At 40.2% G+C, this 17,909-nt stretch overlaps 1 protein-coding gene across 1 annotated transcript; it reads right to left on the bottom strand.

The window, feature by feature from the left end:
• Window positions 1–825: 825 nt before the first annotated feature.
• Window positions 826–15,226, bottom strand: trim3b (tripartite motif containing 3b). Its single transcript, XM_079237524.1, is given in 17 exon segments — window positions 826–3,003; window positions 3,331–3,471; window positions 3,629–3,699; window positions 5,005–5,173; window positions 5,601–5,768; window positions 5,899–6,002; window positions 6,628–7,006; window positions 7,270–7,422; window positions 7,943–8,041; window positions 8,207–8,308; window positions 8,393–8,573; window positions 8,824–9,044; window positions 9,046–9,116; window positions 9,119–9,245; window positions 9,951–10,080; window positions 12,074–12,249; window positions 15,094–15,226. Coding segments are annotated over 16 exon segments (2,415 nt in total). The 5' UTR covers window positions 12,220–12,249; window positions 15,094–15,226; the 3' UTR covers window positions 826–2,850.
• Window positions 15,227–17,909: the final 2,683 nt, after the last annotated feature.

The raw sequence follows: 17,909 nt of genomic DNA, 5'->3' as shown, positions 1-17,909 counted from the left end.
AAAACGTCTTCATGGTAAAGTGTAGAAAAGATTATAAAAATGCATACAGTATAGTATTTTTATGAAATTCATAATAAAGTATGCTGAAAAATGATGATCAAATTATTAATAATATTATGATACGTAAAAGAAAATTACTGTATACTATGTCAAACAAAGTATTGTATATAGTATGTTGAAAAAGTCATAAATATAGCATGTAGAAAACAAGTTTGAAAAGGTCATAGTATGTATTTGATAGCACAGGGTTGTCAAACATATTGTAGTTCATGTGCCACATACAGCCAAACTTGATCCTAAATCTACCTGACCAGCAAGCTTGCATAATATCCTATACATAATTATCCTCCAATGTTTTCCATATCTCTTAGTTTAAAGAAGCACACGTACATTCCGATGACATACTAATGACTAATCAGTTTACATTATTATGAATTGCACTACGTTCTATTGAATATTTTAAATTAATGACTTTTCTGCCATTTTCACCCTTTGTGAAGTCATCCGGTGGGCCGGTTTGACAGCTCTGATATAGTATATTATATTTCACTGTTAAAAATGTAAATAAACAATGTCCTAATACAGTTTGTAAAACAATGTCATAATATAAATTTCCATGAAAATGTCATGAAAAGTCATTGCCGTAAAATGTAAAAAAATCAACGTAGTTGCCATAAAACATGTAATTATGTCAGAAAAGGTCATAGAATGTCATAGTGTGTACGGCTACAGCTGTCATTGGCACGCGGGCATAGAAAGGATTACAATAAATTAAGCCTTATTAAACAAAAGGGAGCATTCACACAATATTTCATAGTAATTCTTTAATATTTACAGTCTTACCTTTGCCATGTGATTACGTAAATATAGTGATTACTTATTGTAAAACTGGCCTCTTGTAGTATACAGTATAGGCTACACAAGGTGGTTGATGTACCATTTCATATATGTGCTTCCTAGATTTCACAGATGTGAGTAGGTCAGGGACAGAGATAAATATAAAAATAAAACCATAGGAACACAGGGGTCTGATTTATGAATTATTAAGCATAGTTCTTAAATGCATCTCCAATTGTTTAAATGCAAACCATGGAAAGAAAGGAATGGATTACTGATCAATTATTGGGGCCAGACAGATTCTTCATAAAATAAAGTTGAACAAAATTCAGATTTGAGCTGGTTGTGTTCCACACAGAAAACCTTCAAAACACTGAACAACCAAGCAAATGAATACAAATACTGGAGAAACCCAATATAAGGTCAACTACAACAAGAATGTGATTGTAATATACAGTAAACTATCTGATTATGTTACAGTAAATGATAACTATACACATACAGGCATATATTATTCTTGCAAACTATATAACTATTATAATATTATGTATTTTGTGCAATGTTCAACAACAACTTACAACGATGCGTTTTGGTAGCGGGAAAAGTTACTGTTTAACTGGATGTGAGCTCTGGGAAGAGGCAAAAGAGAGAGAGCGGTTTTCAGTGCTACAAGTTACAAGGCCTATATACAAAGACAGTTTCAATGCACCAATTAGAAAAATACTTTTTAGAGCAAATTATGTAGAAAAGAAAAGAATAAATTAAAATAAAAATACAGCAAATAATGTGTATACAACTTAGTTTCAATGATGTTTGCAAGTCATCCAGTTGGCTACTTGGCATGACCTTCTACTGTATTAATATATGATCCAGTGTTGATTCATTAAGAGCTGCAATAAGTAGGCTGCTATATAGTGAAATAACAGGGACACCAAATCCATCTGTACACCAACTTATGCATACCGTATGTACAACTACATTAGGTTGTAGATATGAATACACTAAAGTACAATAACTAGTGGGGTCTGATATAAGAGGTTTGTTTTTGTCAATAGATGAATACGACTAACTAGTTGCTGTGTTAAAAAAACGTGTTGTTCTATTAACTTTTGTGCTTCTTGCTGTTTGGCTTTGGGTAACAAAACAAAACAACTAGGATTTAGGTCAAATCATTTTATGACTTCAAAGAAAACTAAAATCTATATCAAAGGATCCCGTCAGAGTGATAAGGTGCAAAAGAAGAATAAGAAACAATTCCTTCTAATGAAAAATTGAAGGCAGTGACGACAGGGTCATCCTTTAGAGCACTGTTCAAGCAGTGTTCAAGGAAAGGCCTGAGCATTGTTATTTCAATCACAAAGCATAACCAGGAAACCAGTAGTACACTTCTGCATCCGGGTCTCAGTTGGTTTGCTGGTTGCTGGGAGTGTTGCCCATCTGCATTGCCCAAAGAAATTGCAGTGCATCACCAACTTCAAACTGGCAGGTTACACATGCTGTATTAAGGAATACAGCTGCAACAGAAGGTAATTTCCAGTTCAGTTTTTTTCCCAATACAAAACTCCTAAATTTAAGCTTGACAGTGATTAAATAGGGAAACATCCAATCATGGGATGTTTCTTTCATTATTTGCTTGTGGAAGTGAATTTATTTTTAAACCTTTATTTCACCAGGATAGTATCCTGAGATTTCTCTTTCCTCAGCGAGGTAATTAATGTCACTTCTTGCAATACTATTTGGGATAGCTGGTTTATTTTGTCTTTAAAATACATTTTGATTACACTTGAATTTTTGGTGTTTTGGTTGTTTTAATGTAAACATTTGTCTCTAATTTCTTTCTCTTGAGCTCTGGATATTGGATCTTCTGAAGTATGCACGGAAAAAATGGAAATGGATTTGTGAAACCTGGGGCTACTGTGAAGTGTGCAGTCCTGTTGCAGCCGGATGTCCAGAAGCAGTAAGCGATGTTATCTTGTCTAAGTAAAGGTTGTGTCTGCGATGTCTGTCCTCAGCCTACTGCAGATATCTGTAAACCTTAAAGCAGTGGTTTCCAGAGTCGGCAACAGCCACATGTCCGTCTGAGGTGAGGGCGAGGCCTTGGGGTCCGTACAGCGGGTCTGCTGAGGTGTTAATATACGATAAGAAGGAGCCTGTGCTGTCAAACACCTAAAAGAGAAAAACACAATAGTTTGAGTTTCAGTGTTCATGTGGCAATAAACTAATGTTAGCATTAACTAAATAACCAAACATATTCAACACTGCAGAGTTGCAAAGTTGCTGTGAATGGGCAGTTTAATGTGCTGCTTTTTTTAATATAATAAAATATATCCTACTCCATAGAGTTGTGTTGACCTAATGTGACTTTTTTGTTGTAACCTAAATATCTTTTCATTTGCTGAAATATAAAGCTATATTAAAGAAAATAACGTTCAAGGCTTATAGTTGTGAAGTTGATAGCAAACTAAATAAATAGCTAAATACAGCCCATCTCACCTGTATTCTGCTGTTACCCCAGTCAGCTACAATGATGTTTCCGTTGGCGTCCACAGCCACACCAGTGGGAGCATTGAACTGGCCATTGCCTTCACCGTGAGAGCCAAATTTGAACAAGAACTCTCCATCTGCACTGTACACCTGGGACAGGGGGTCAGGAAAAACACAAGTTTTGTCTATATCCATGTACACTTTGATAGATTCGCCATATAGGGAGTATACATGTATCTGAATTAAGGAACATGCAATCATGCTCCAGATAATTAATATTTTGAGTGCAAGATATAGCATGTCTTACCTTTACAGAGTGATTGTGGAAATCAGTCACAATAATTTCATTTTTGTTGTTGACTGCAACAAAGTGCGGACCTGGATAAGGAGAGAGAGGCAGGTTGATGTGGAATTTGCTGTGACTGGAAGTTAGCACCATTCCCTCTACTGTTAGTAGGCCGTTTCAACACAACATTCATCTTGTTGTGCCTAAAGCTGCAATCATGAAACATATTTCAATCAGATGGTTAGCGGTTCAGATTTGCCTGGAGTGTAGTGATGGCATTCTTTTCATGCTTTAGATGCTTTAACATGAGTTACAATTGTTTTATCGTTTTTGTTCAGTGTCAAATCCATATGAAATCTCTAAATTACATTATATTGAAAGGCTCAAAGCCCCAGGATTTACCAGTTGATGGTTTATAAAAATAAATTAAAATTAAAATTAAAAAAAGGTATCATGGGTATTTATGTGAGCTGTTACCCACTAATCAGCTATGTAGCTTCCAACACTCTTGTAGCAAACAGGGAGCATTGGTTAGTTTCATGATACTGAAGTCAGAGCTGTGAAAATCATTCACACTAATCTTTAATAGCCATTGACACAAAAACCACAATGCACACGACAACAAGTTCATTATCGTAAAAGTAAGGGATTATTAAAATGGCATGTACGTATTTCAGATCATTATTGAACAGGCACAGCTTTGATTTGTCAACAATATGAGTTCTCAGGCGGGAGGACACATGATCAGGGAGTTCGAGGTTAGACAGAGGGCACTGCACTGTGGGATTAAGGTTGCAGCAAGGCCACACTTAGTACTTACTGAAAACTGAGCCAGATTTATTAAAGTTTGGACCAAGTTTTTCTGGATTGAAAAACAGGAGGAAGAACAGAAAGAAAGGAACATAGGTAGTCAGAGATAAAGGAAAAGCAAAGAAGAAACTCAAGCTGGGTGGTCCGCACAGGCGCAGATTGTGGGGGGAGCAGGGGCCACTGCATTACTGAGGTTTTGCATTTATGTATATACAGGTTTATATTTGTAAACAGAGTGTAAAATGTAATGCAATGGTCTATATACACACATGAAATGTGAGCATAATAGTACATTATAGTTGTTCTCATACTGGCAGTAAAGTTGTCAACAAAACCATATAGATTGTAATAGTTTTTTTTAATTCGTCGTTGGTTTTATTTACAGTATTTATGTATTTATCTCTTTCAAAATCCAAAATAATAAAGATAGTATTTATGGGCTATTTTGTGCCATATATACAATGCTTAAATATGTGAAATATCATGACAAATTTACTTTAAAAGCCAGTAGACACGCTGCCTCCGACAGATGGCATCGTTAAAAGAGATAGGATTGTTTGGGAAGTCTTTCTTTTCATACTTCTCACCTGCAAACTGTCTGTCAGACGTCCCCCTGCCTCCAAACTTAGTCACCAACTTCCCGTTGGATTGAAAGATGAAGACACAGCAGGCCTTGTTGTCCACAGTGATGATGTGGCCATTTTTGTCCACAGCGACACCCTTAGGACCCATGAGCCGACCTGCACCAATCTTATTCTGAAAAGGAAGGAAGACAACCGATTTTAAGAGGCAAAGAAAGATTTTAACAAGCCTACGTCCATTTTGATAATATGTAGTTACGTTTCACCTAAGAAAGTGTGTTTCACCAAAGAAAGTATATATATAGTAATTAATAATACCATGAAATATCATAGTGCTTTGCAGTAGAGACTTTAATTATTAATAAAATAGAATAAAATAAAAAGTTATAGTATAGTTTGGCAAAGAAATGTCATTACAAATGATGTGCAATGTGCCATAAAAAATAGTACAGTATACCATAAAAAGTATGTTATGAAAATGTCATAAAAAAATCATAGCAAATCATAAGATTGTGATCAAAGTACACACACACACACACACACACACACACACACACACACACACACACACACACACACACACACACACACACACACCTCACCTTAAATTTGCCATCAGAGGAGAAGATGCTGACCCATCGATTGTCATAGTCGGCCACCACGATGTCACCGTTCATGTCCACAGTGACGCCTGTCGGTCTCTGCAGCTGCCCTGGAGAACGACCTCTGACCCCAAAGCGCATCTTAAACTGTCCATCATTGGAGAATACCTGTAATTGATTCCACCAAAGAGCCCCTTTTGAGTTAAATGTGTCACAATCACAGTACTATAATAGTATTTTCCTATTCTATGTGATCACAAAGGTATAGTGGGTGCATGTTCTTCTCTGTCTGTCTCACCTGTATGCATTGATTGTTGCTGTCAGCCACCACCACTCTGCCGTTACGAGAGGCTGATATTCCTTGCAGATTTGTGAACTCCCCCTTTTCTCTTCCCCGGGAACCTGAAAAATATAATAATAACTCATTCAGTAAATGGGCCATTTAATATGTTCTTATGTCTCAGTTTGTAACCCTAGCACTAACCCTTACAGGCTCATACCAGTGGTTTTGGACTAAAACTGTCTCATCCTTCTGATTTTTCAGAACACACCTGTGTTTGCTTGGATTGATTTTCCACCTTACAGGCAAATGCAAGTTTTGTTTCATGTCAGTGCAGTTCAAAAATGAACTTCCAAAGTCTTGAAGGACCTTCTTGAGAAACATAATCCTTCACAGTGAGAATATTTCACCTTCATTAATTTATGCAAGCAACATTATCTTTGCATGACAGGGACACTGACATCCAAAACCTGAGAGTCAACATTTTAAGTGAGCGACTAACACATTCTCCCCAATACTGTTGTCATTTCACAGCATGTGTTTTCTTCGTTTCATCTTCCGACAACATCTACAGCTTGTTAATGTGTTTTTTTCAGGATGTCATCCTGTCTACTGGCATGAAGTGAAAACAGAAGCTGCCTCAAGGGCAGGATGTCAGTCTAAAAACTAGAAACTACATCTACATGGTACTTGGTTTGACACGTACAGTGTATAAACATTCTCTCTTGGATTGGTCATCTGTCTTACCCACTCTATAGATGAGCTCATCCTCAATAGGGTTCTCCTTTTTCTTGGTGGTGCTGTACATGCTGGAAGGACGACGCACTGCTTTCTGCCGTATGTGGCCCCCTGTCCCGCTGGGAGACTTCACCCTCCTCTTCACATCATCTGGAGATTGTGGCACATCTGAGGGCTTGATTGCCCGCAGGCGGAACGGGCTGCCACGTACCGTCTGGCCGTACAGCAACAGAGCAAAAGAGTACTCTCCCTCAGAGCGTAACGTGTAGCCTACCTCATAAGTCCCATTCTTATTGTCCGCTATATCCGCCTCTGCAATGCGGTTCCCGTCGACAGACGTTATCTCTGCTTTTAAAACAGCATTTCCTGTCCGCACTAACTCACCATCCTGCAGAGAGAGGTCATTGATTCAATTTCAGAACAAGAAAACAATTCAGAATTGTGTTGTTTAAGTAATATGTACATGGTTGCAGCCTCAGTGGCAGCACTTTGTACAGACATCACACTCATAATAATCCCCGTTAATGACCTCGGTGACCCTGGACATCATGGAGAAACTGACTTATTCCAAGAGTATAAGAGAAAGATAGCTTGAAATGGGAATTTGAATAAAAAAATAAACTGAAATATGTGAAATATTTAAGACTTTACTTTGTCTTTTGTCGTCACAGTAATGGTGTGGTGCTGCCCGGTTGTTGCATGGCGGAGGCCCTCTCCTGTGGCTGACGAGGTATGAGCCACAGCGGCCGTGGTGAGGAGAACTCCCAGGTTCTGAATGGAGCGTCGCAGACCTTCAGTCTCCACCTAGAGGAGACAACGCACAAGATAAACGATATTATCCACTGCGAAATCCCTTATTGCTCAAAGAAGTTACATTTTCACGTTTGGCTTCATGTGTATTGATTTAAATCAGCCTCAATATTAATGAATGCTCTGAGAAGGATTTATATATTTTGTAATTTTTAAAAGACTTTACACAAAACAAATTGAATTATGTAAATAAAATACATATACTCACAATCTGTTGATCCTGCATTTACAAACTGCTTGTCATGTGTTGAACTTCACTGCATAACATAATTGCTTAATCCAGCTGTAATGTCTATATGTTCTACAAAGTATTTTTCTTTTTTTACAGCGATCAAATCCAGCAAAAGTGAGCAAGGGTTTAAAACACCCACATTTTTTAAAGAAAAAACTAGCTTCATATTTCACCTTGAGATTTTATTAGAAAAAAAAGTAAGGCTCTCTTTCTGACCATGCGGAAATATCAGATATCAAAAGCAGGGAAATAGTTTGAATGATAATAAGCAACAGGTAATACCTGACAATCCAAGTGTGCATTCTGATGTGGTCTCTCTGGGAAATCATGTCTGGCCAGCGCTGTTACCCGCTCACTCATCTGCTTCTGAACGAGCAACACCTATTCTTGGAAGAGACACATATTGCATTCCAAGTCGTTTTCTTTATTTAAAAAAACTCAAGCACATTCTGGTACACACTGCAACACACTGAAAGCTGATTCTCATATGTGTTGTAACTTGTAATTTGATATCCTGCTTGTAAATATTACAATCTGCCAGTCCACCTCAGTAGCACTCCCATGGCTGAGAGCCTGCTCAGTAAAGCTGCAACTGCTCTGGATGTGTTCCTTCCCCTGGAGGAGAGATGAAAGCTGGGCCTGCAGGACCTGTGAGGGAAGTGGAGAAGTCAGAAGGCTGAACTACTATGATCAACTACTGCTTATCAGATATGTGGTTGCGTGAAACATAACCTTCTGCTTAGTGCTGCAGATGACCTCCAGGTCTGTGATGAGGGACGTCTTGCGCTGATGCAGCGCCCGTTCCAGCTCTTCAAACGTGCTGGTGATCTCTGCTACCGCCTCATTCTTCCTCTCATTCAGCTGGCGGGAGATCTCAGTCACTAGCTCGATAGATGCTGTTAACTGAGGGAGCCTGCAAGTTGACACAATGTGACATTTTCTTCCATAGATTGTAGAAAAAAACATCTGTAGAAGAGCAATAAAGCTATCTAAAATTAAATTGGGCCTCTGACACTATACCCAGGGCCGCGTTTTGACATGCCAGGCACAGCATAGAGCACAGGTGATCTTTGATGGCGATGCCAGATCTGGGCCAAACACTTAAGCTCCCAAACACCTTAAGGAAATATTCTGAAAGCTTCATCAAGGTATCAAGTCCCCACCTGCTCCGTATGGCATCCAGCTGTGTCTTCAGAGCAGCCTTGTGCTGTTCCACGACGTCCCGCAGCGGAACAGTCACATGCTCCCGGTGCTCGCCCTCGGTGCAGTCCAGACACATGGCCGTCTCACACGACTCGCAGTAAAACTCCATCACCTGCAGAGGGAGACAAACTGAGTAAAAAAGCTCATTCACTCTTGCTGTTAAGTGGGTAATTTGAAGATTATGTTTCTTCTACATTAATTATTGCTAATAAAAAAAAAGCTAGTGTAGTTAAGGTAAGGTGATGACTGGCGTCACAACAGTGCTTCCCACCTTTCCCTCGTGGTTCGGGCAGCAGAGGGGCTTCACTGCAGCCGCAGCGCTGACGGACTCCAGGACGCTGCAGGACTCCGGCCGTGAGCACTCTGGGTCTCGTTGAAGAACCTGGAGGACGTTTTAAACTTCATCGTATTGCTTTTAAAGTAGTTCCAATAGACTTGTAAGATAATGTGTTTTTCTTATGTACGGCGGTGTGTTTGTTTCTTTTCTTTTTAATATGTTTTTTTCTTTTTTGGCATTTTTCCTTTATTTGGCAGTGGATAATTATTGAGAGGTGGTAGAGGTGCCAAATCAAATTAGGGACATAACAGTACGTGGTACGCCCCCAGATGCTTTTCTCTTGAATTTCCTTTTAGTCTGTTGCTGACTTCATTCTCTTCAGGACATAAACACTTCTTCTAATTCTTGTACTGCTATCCATTTGAGCACTCTCTATTCAATACATTCATAAACTATAACCCGATGGTAATCTTAATCATCACCCCTACATGACCCATGGAAACCGTAGATACAAGGCAAACGCTAAAAAAAGAACCCCTTAAAAAAGAAAGATAAACAGACCTCACTCTGCAAAAATGTTCTCCCTCTATTTATCACAAAGAGTATCTCACAAAAACAGCAGTGAAGGAAACCAACAGACACACTGTTCCATTTCCTTGAGTACCATCTGTATTTATCTTAAATAATCTTGACTATACGTAATCTGTGTTTTGTCTATTCTTCCATGTAACACACTTTAAAATCCTGGTTGTAACACATTGGTGTCTGACCTAAAGAGTCAGACAGAAATGTAAAGATAAAGAGTCAAACCTCCATGAGATTAGTGATGAAGAAGTTGTTCTGCAGAGCACAAACTCCTTTCTCTGGCAGAATGGACGTCTGCCGACACACTGGACACGAGAGCGTCAGAGACTCTGGGGGAATGTAGTTCTGGAGACAACTGGAGAGAGGGACAAATAAAGACAAGCAAGTATTAGAATATAAAATGATTATTTTGCGTCAATCTAGTATATATAAATCATATTCAATGTAGCGATACAGCAGACAGAGAAGGAGAGGAAGACACTCGAGTGAGAGCATTCATCTTATCCCAGTAATTGAGAGACAATGCCTAAATAGTGCTGCTGTCACAACAAATAGTAGTAAAGTGTGAATCCGAGTCAATCCACAGAACACAGCCCCAGGAGATGACACGCCTATTTGAGTAAGTGAATCTCTGGCAAATCAATCTGCCCAACAGAAACACAAAGATAAAACGTACTTGAGGGAGAGTAGATGTTTCTGTGTTCGTTTATGCTTCTGCATGTTTGTGAGAGTGAGCATGTGTTTTGGATTCTGGCCTAATCCTGAAAACAGTCACACATCTATCCACAAACTGGAATGTTGGGCAGGTTCAATTGCCCTCAGGAGACAATCTATTTAACGTTTGTCAACCTTCAAGCCAAAAACAAACCCACAGTCAGCAAAGTTCAGCTGCAATAGGCAGATTACCAAACCGCAGTCCTGGCCTACGGCCCGACTGCCTTCCAGCTGATATTGTACGGTTGTTTTTCTTCAGCTTCTGTTGTCACTAAATTGGCTGTTGACGCTGCAAGAAACCTGAGGTCAGTGTCATGGTTAAGTCTCTGTTGTTGTACACAATGATGTCTGGCAGCTGCTTGGGCTGCATGACAACACCATTCTGTTTCATTTATGACACCAGAATGATTCGTACCAACCAAGTCTTAGTAAACTGCAGTTGTTAGCGTTTGAGAACAACACAGAGATGTTCATTCAACACCACAGTTGAAGCCTGGATAAATTACTGTTGCTTTGCCAGAAATTCAACTGGCTGGGTGTGGTGAAAAGGTCTGTGACGGGTGACAGCTAATGTTGACTTATTTCTATATTTCTACTTGTTTTGTCCAATAAAATTAAGATAAATGTGATTTTGTATCACAATATAAAACAGAAAAGCAGCATAATTAATTATTTATTCAATTAACTAAACTGTTGTCGATACATTTTCTGTCAAACGACAAACCAATTACCTGACTAACTTGTTTTTAGCACGAGTGCCACACTCATGCTTGTTCAGTAAAATCAAGAGGCCACATGCCCCGGTTGTAGGAGGATATCATTTATTTTGGCACCATTTGAAACAGTTGCACAACCCATAGAAATCTCTGAATAATGAGCACACAACCAGGATAAACACAGAAAGAGTAAAAGAGGGAGCTAAATTAAAAAAGATAGAATATCATATCAAACCAAACAGACTAGGCCCAGCATGGGTTTGCCAGCTCAGCCCTAAAACCCCCAAAACTACATAAAACCATCCAGTATTGAAACATCTGTCTGGCAACATCATGTATAGCTCCAGACAAAAATCTGTTTACCTCAGCAGGGCTCCAGATCACATGTCATCCAGTTAAACAGAGGATTAAATGTGCCTGCTGGTGCCCCCCACGCTGCCTAGAAAGGATTTAACCCGTACTCTGTGTGACTAATGAAAAGTATTCAATAAATATTTGTTTTATCACAGGTATAGAAGCAAACCAGTTTGAAACATAATCCCAGTCTGTACCTAACACATGAACAACAACTCTTAATTTTCCATCTGACCGACAACAGGCTTTCCAAATGCCTCCTCTGCTTGGCTCTGCAGGAGAAGGCCCCAGTAAGTATTGCCTGAGGGGGTGTCAGCTTTCCGAGGCACTGTAGATTGAGGAATTACAATTGTGTCCTCCAACAATGAGCCTTTTCTAAGACATTGACGGTCCCTGATGCTGCGGAATGCACTTATGATCCCAGTGGAGCCGGTCTTTGCATGGCTCAGCAATAATTACATGGAGCAGACAGTGTCAGCAGAGACTTGGGTTTGTGTCGGTTTAGCTTGAGTGCAAGTAAGTAAGTAGGACCTCATTCAAACAGAGCGCACACATATTAGTTACCTTTCACAGAAGGTGTGCAGGCAGGGCAGGACCTTGGGGTTGGAGTAGTGATCCAGACAAATGCTGCAGACCAGAAACTGCTTGTCTATCTGACGCACTACAGGGCTGGTGCTTCCAGCCTCACGCTTTGCCATGGCAGAGGACATTTAAAGCCACGTACAATGACAGAAATTAACCTGCAAAGAGGAAAAAGAGAAAAACATGAATATTTGCCTTTATTTGGACAAAACGTTTTAAAGCGAGTGTCACTTTCAGAGCTGCGAATGCTTAGTAAACATACCACAGCAGGCACGCGGAACCAAAGTTATAAAAGCTCCTTAATTACAGGATAACGTGTTCATTGTTATGGTGTTATTTCTAGGTTAATTCCAGTAAAAAAGCTAGTTGGGTGAAATAGAAGCAGTGTACAGACAGCAGCAGTAGACAAACCAGTGTGGCCATGTGCCTGGCGTTATCTCAAATAACCCCAAAGCAGTCAAATAAAGGAGTAGATTTAAACAAACAATAAGTGCAGTTGGTGGTTAAAGAACAAATCCACAATAATGCATGGCCATTGAAAGACAAATACACACTCAAGACCTGTTATGACATTTACACACACACACACACACACACACACACACACACACACACACACACACACACACACACACACACACACACACACACACAGAGTCAATGTATGGAATTGTTTTGTATGACATCAATGGTACACATTATGTCAAACCAACACTGATGGAACTAAAAACCATACATTTTAAAGAACATAATTTTTAAATATTAGCAACACTCTGTGAGGTGACCAGAACAAAGGAGCCTCGTGCCTTACATAGTCTCATACATTATAGAAATACAGCTGCAAGGTTTGAATATTCTGCCTAGCAACACAAACCAGTGCTCCAACTTGGCCCACTTCATCAGTCATTCATCAGTGCAGGCCTGAACATATATGTAATAAAAATTACTTCGGTATGTTGAAGGTGCGACTGCAGCATGTTCTCATTGATACGTGCCTATTGTGTGTATATGAAGTGAGAAGGTCAGGTATATGGAAAAATATCCAGTCTGAAATACAAAAAGTACACACGCCATTTGCAACAATGACTCGTGTCTCGGCATGGGTCTCAAACAAACGTCCACGGCCTTAAGATGTATAGTAGGTATGAACATTACACACTCAATGACGAGGACACACACAAAAACTCTCACAAACACACTGATAATCATCATCCTCCACCAGACTCACCCCTGTGCGCACATCTGCCACTGCTGGATCTAATACAGTACACAATCCGCCTATGTACCATCGAGCTCATGTCCTATTGCCAGTTGTTGCTCACTGCACACGCACATGAGCACGCACACACACACACACACACACACACACACACACACACACACACACACACACACACACACACACACACACAATAATCCAATTACATGCAATCTGTAGACTGAAAGGGTAAAGATCACTTCTTAAGTTTTCAACCATGAGAACGAGATGTCACATTCATACTCCGGTGAGGTACAGGCAGGGTATCTGACGGACATGATTACTGGTAAGTAGCTTATGTTTTGTCTAAATCTAAATATGCATTGTTCTCTATAAAGCCTGCACTTCAAACTGGCACTTCAAGAGTATCCAGTTCTTCTCTGTTGGATTCTGAATAAAAGAAGCTTGAATGTCTCTCAATAGAAAGTAGAATTAAAGAGGGATCAACCCCAGGATGTACCATATAGTTCTCACACTTCTTAGTCTGTGCTAGAACACACTGATTTTAATGTCACGTGTAATGACGTCAGTCTAAATTTAGACACATGTATTAGTGGGTATAGGCGAGGAAGCAATGACAGTGAAACTAAAATAATACCGGAGGATTGTTGCACAGGGTGTGTTGTCTCTTTGTTTTACGATTGGTTATATTTTAAAACACTTTTATTAGGCAAAGCAAAAAAAGAAGAATCTCAAGTCCAAAGCGGAAAATCCCTAAATAGGAGTCTCAAATCATCGGAATGAAAAAAAAAAGAAGTAGCGTAAGAGCTAAGACATCTGTTCGAAGTAAATCACAGAAAATGTAAAAAAAAAAAAGTTTACAAAAACATAAAATGTATGCGTGCACGTGAATGCTTGCTCATGATGAGCATGTTTATAGTTATATGCATTCAATAGACTGTGTTGATGCTCTAATCTAAAGTAACCATGACCAGAAAGGCTTGGGAAATTGAAGAACTGACTGAACACGTGCAGATTCAAGGCTCTGAAGTTACAGGCAGCGAAGCAATGCCCAGGCGGGACTGCAGGAAGCTTAACAATTATGCAGGAAAAGACACATCCTGCAGAGAGCTGTCAACTAATACCATCAAAATGAAATGTGTTATAATTCTCCTGGCCATTATAAGTGCAGTCATAACAGCAGTAATGTTGTCAGTGACCTACGCTCGGCCATATCCCCGAACTCACAGGACTACAGCTTGTTCATGTGTAATGACTAATTGTTTGTCTGTGCGTGTCAAAATGCATGTATGCAGCTTGGCTGTTTGTGACAACAAGCTAACACCCGTAGAGTTAACACACAATGAGTCGATTCACTGCTGGCTGAACTGAATACAGAAGTAACAGTTGTCCTTGTCTCATTTAGACCTGAAACCTCTGCTGTTGCTTTTACTGTACAATAGGATCCTCACAGCTCATGTGTATCTCCTAAAACACATGTGTACATGAAGACTGGGGGAAAGGGGAAGGCGGGACATTTAACGTCTTCTTCTCAGTTCATTAAGAGGACGGAAAAAGGGACGGAGAGACATACAGTTTAATAAGGAAAGGAATGAATACAGTTAAAGTGTCAGCCCTTCGGATCAGTGTCACGCACCTGTGCAGTAATGAATATGTGCTGACAGCTTGGACAAACATCCAAACTCACACACTCCTCTCTGGTAACAGCTGATAACATCAAGTTGTATGCACACATGTATGTAGAGGAGAATAAACACACAGAGTTGACAAAAAGACTACCTACTGTCATTAGTGTGGAGTAGATCAATTTAGAAACCATCCATGGCAGCTCTGTGTTCCCTGTCTCACACACACGCCCACTTCCTCCCTCGTCTCTCCCCTCGGCCTTGCTGACCAGTGTTCCTTTACCCTTTTCCTTTTGTCGCCTTTTTCCTTTTCCACCACAACACACACTGACACACACAATGAAAAAGGCTGAACCGGGATGACAACAGGGGGTGGGACAATAAATTGAAAGTCCCTCCTACTGTCAGGGCTGTTTTCAAGCATGAGCTGACTGGATACCCCCGGACTGCCGTGCTCTGATTGGCTGGGAAACTTAAACTAGCAGGGATAAGGGATTGCATCATAGGCCAACAATTCGTGCTGGCCAGAGGGAGTGAGAGGGAAGGATTGAAACGGACAAGAAGAGGAAAAGACCAACTGTCAAGGAAGAATAGACAACAAGCTTGAACTCAAGGAACAAATTGCTTATAAAGTCTTGATCTACTGCATACTTATTTCATTTGTGAAATGTGCACACTCAAAACTGTGATGATTGCACATAGAAGCAGTGTCGGCTCTTGAATGCAGCTTGCTTTTAATAACAAACTGAAACGACTGCTGTGCTTCTAAACATTTGGATCATCTGGCCTCCAGTTAAAGTTATGAAGAAATACGTCAGTGCCCACATGCACACTCACACACATGCGCAGGGCAGCCATTCAAGCCATAGTTACATAATTCATGATGTCACGTTTAAAAAAAACACTTAAAATGAGAATTTGGAACACATGCCTCTCCGCCCAGCAAATTACACATATGCAGGGATTAAGAAAAGACCCGTAATACAGGAAAGGGGATTATCACTTTGAATTTCAAGTAAAATATCTTGTCACAGGAAAGTTTTGCACCCAATCCCCTCAACGCCCCGTCCTTGTGAGGTGGCCACAGTTTAATCTGGTGCAAGAGGTGACGATTCTCTTCCAAAAACATCAATCTACAGTTAATCTGTGCGGATTGGGTGCAGCAGTCTCTCCTCCCTCGCTTCCGGCTCGGCTTCCTCCACGCCCACCTTTCTAAAATCCCATGTCCTAAACTCACAGGCCAGACTGCTGTTGTCGGTGAAACAGGAACTAGAGGATAAGAGGATGAAAATACCATGCAGAGAATGACCAGTGGAACTGCTTCACATTTGTTGTATATTGCTGCAATGCTTGCTCAACTTGATCGTCGTTACAAGATCTGATGATTGTTTCCAAACCAAAACTTATCCAATAAACATATTGCAGCTGGATAGAACAATTTTATTGGATATATTGTTTACAAGGAATTAGAAAGAGAGTATCTGACATGACTAATATACCAAATGCAGCACTGTTGTCATCCCTGTGCGTTCACTGCATTATTGGTTTACCGCGGTGCTTTCTGCCGCAACGACAGTTTTATCAGAATGTACGACTCCTGCAGTTATTAAACAAGAGGAAGGTGAACCACCAGTGGCACCCACAATGAGTATCCTGAAGCTGGTAGTACACATACTATAATGGGAGTACTGTATGAAAAGACGACAGGTAATGAAAAACGTAATCCTGTTTTTATTTTCAGAATTTGGCTCCAAGCTAAATAAGGTCATATTGTTTTCAGACACATTTTAGTTGGAGCTCAAATAGAAACAAGCCCACTGCACTCTTATGCAATATCCTCAACCAAAAGAAACCGTTCTGCCCGGGGGTCATAAAGAGGCGGAACAATAAAAGCAATGATAGAGATGTTTTCCAACAAGAAAATCCACACCCACTTCAGGCTGTGAACAAAGAATTATACTTTCATAGAACCACTATCTTTAATGTTGTGTGTCATTGTTTTGTTATATTTTGTATTATGTGTCTTTTTGCAACCAACAGTGTTTACATCAGGATGCTGCACACCTGATACCAAGTTATTTTTTGTTTGATGTCAGGTTTTATGTGCTCTCCGTACAATGTACTGTAGTATCCTCCTGCCTCTGCGTTCCAAAACCTCAGAATAGATATGTTTAGAGAAAGTTAACTCAGAAGATGTGGAGGAGAAAAAGGTCTCAAGAAGAGTATATACAGTACATGTTCTCTCTCTCTCTCTCTCTCTCTCTCTCTCTCTCTCTCTCTCTCTCTCTCTCTCTCTCTCTCTCTCTCTCACTCACACACTCACACTCACACACACACACACACATACACACACACACACACACACACACACACACACACACACACACACACACACACACACACACACACACAGTCAGCTGTTACAATTTTCAGCCCACCTCCCCCTTTCCTTTATAGCTCTCGTTACACCAATCACATACAAAAAGCCTCACACACACTTCAATCTGAGGGTTTACAGCTTAATTTGCACCTCACAATGATAGAATACACACCCAGAGATAATGGATCGCATGCATGGACCAACCTGTGTAACCCTCGCTAGTATGCGTGGCAAGCCTCCATTCTGCTGCACAGTTCCGTCTTAAGCCCCCACATACATATACCTCTATATATAGAACTATCAGTTCTTATCCCCCTCACACCACTGGCAGGCACGTGCTCTGCGCTGCTCACACGCTGCGAAAAAGCAAAGGGATCCTCAGATGACCAGCAGAGTAATGACTCAGAAAACACTCAAGAAAGATTCACATAATCATTTACATGAGCCTTGTTCCATGAGTGTCCAATACATGTAATGCACATTTTACATATCTGAGATATACTTGTGGCCAACTATGGCCTTCACATCTCAAAGCATTGCCATCATATTCTTGGTGTGTCTGTGTTTTTGATTGGTTGCCGGTCTTGTCTTGAA

This window comes from Taurulus bubalis (genome assembly GCF_910589615.1).
Source record: "Taurulus bubalis genome assembly, chromosome: 2".
Classification (NCBI taxonomy): Eukaryota; Metazoa; Chordata; class Actinopteri; order Perciformes; family Cottidae; genus Taurulus; species Taurulus bubalis.
The sequence above is the reverse complement of the archived record's forward strand: the minus strand, read 5'-3'. Positions and strand labels throughout refer to the sequence as shown.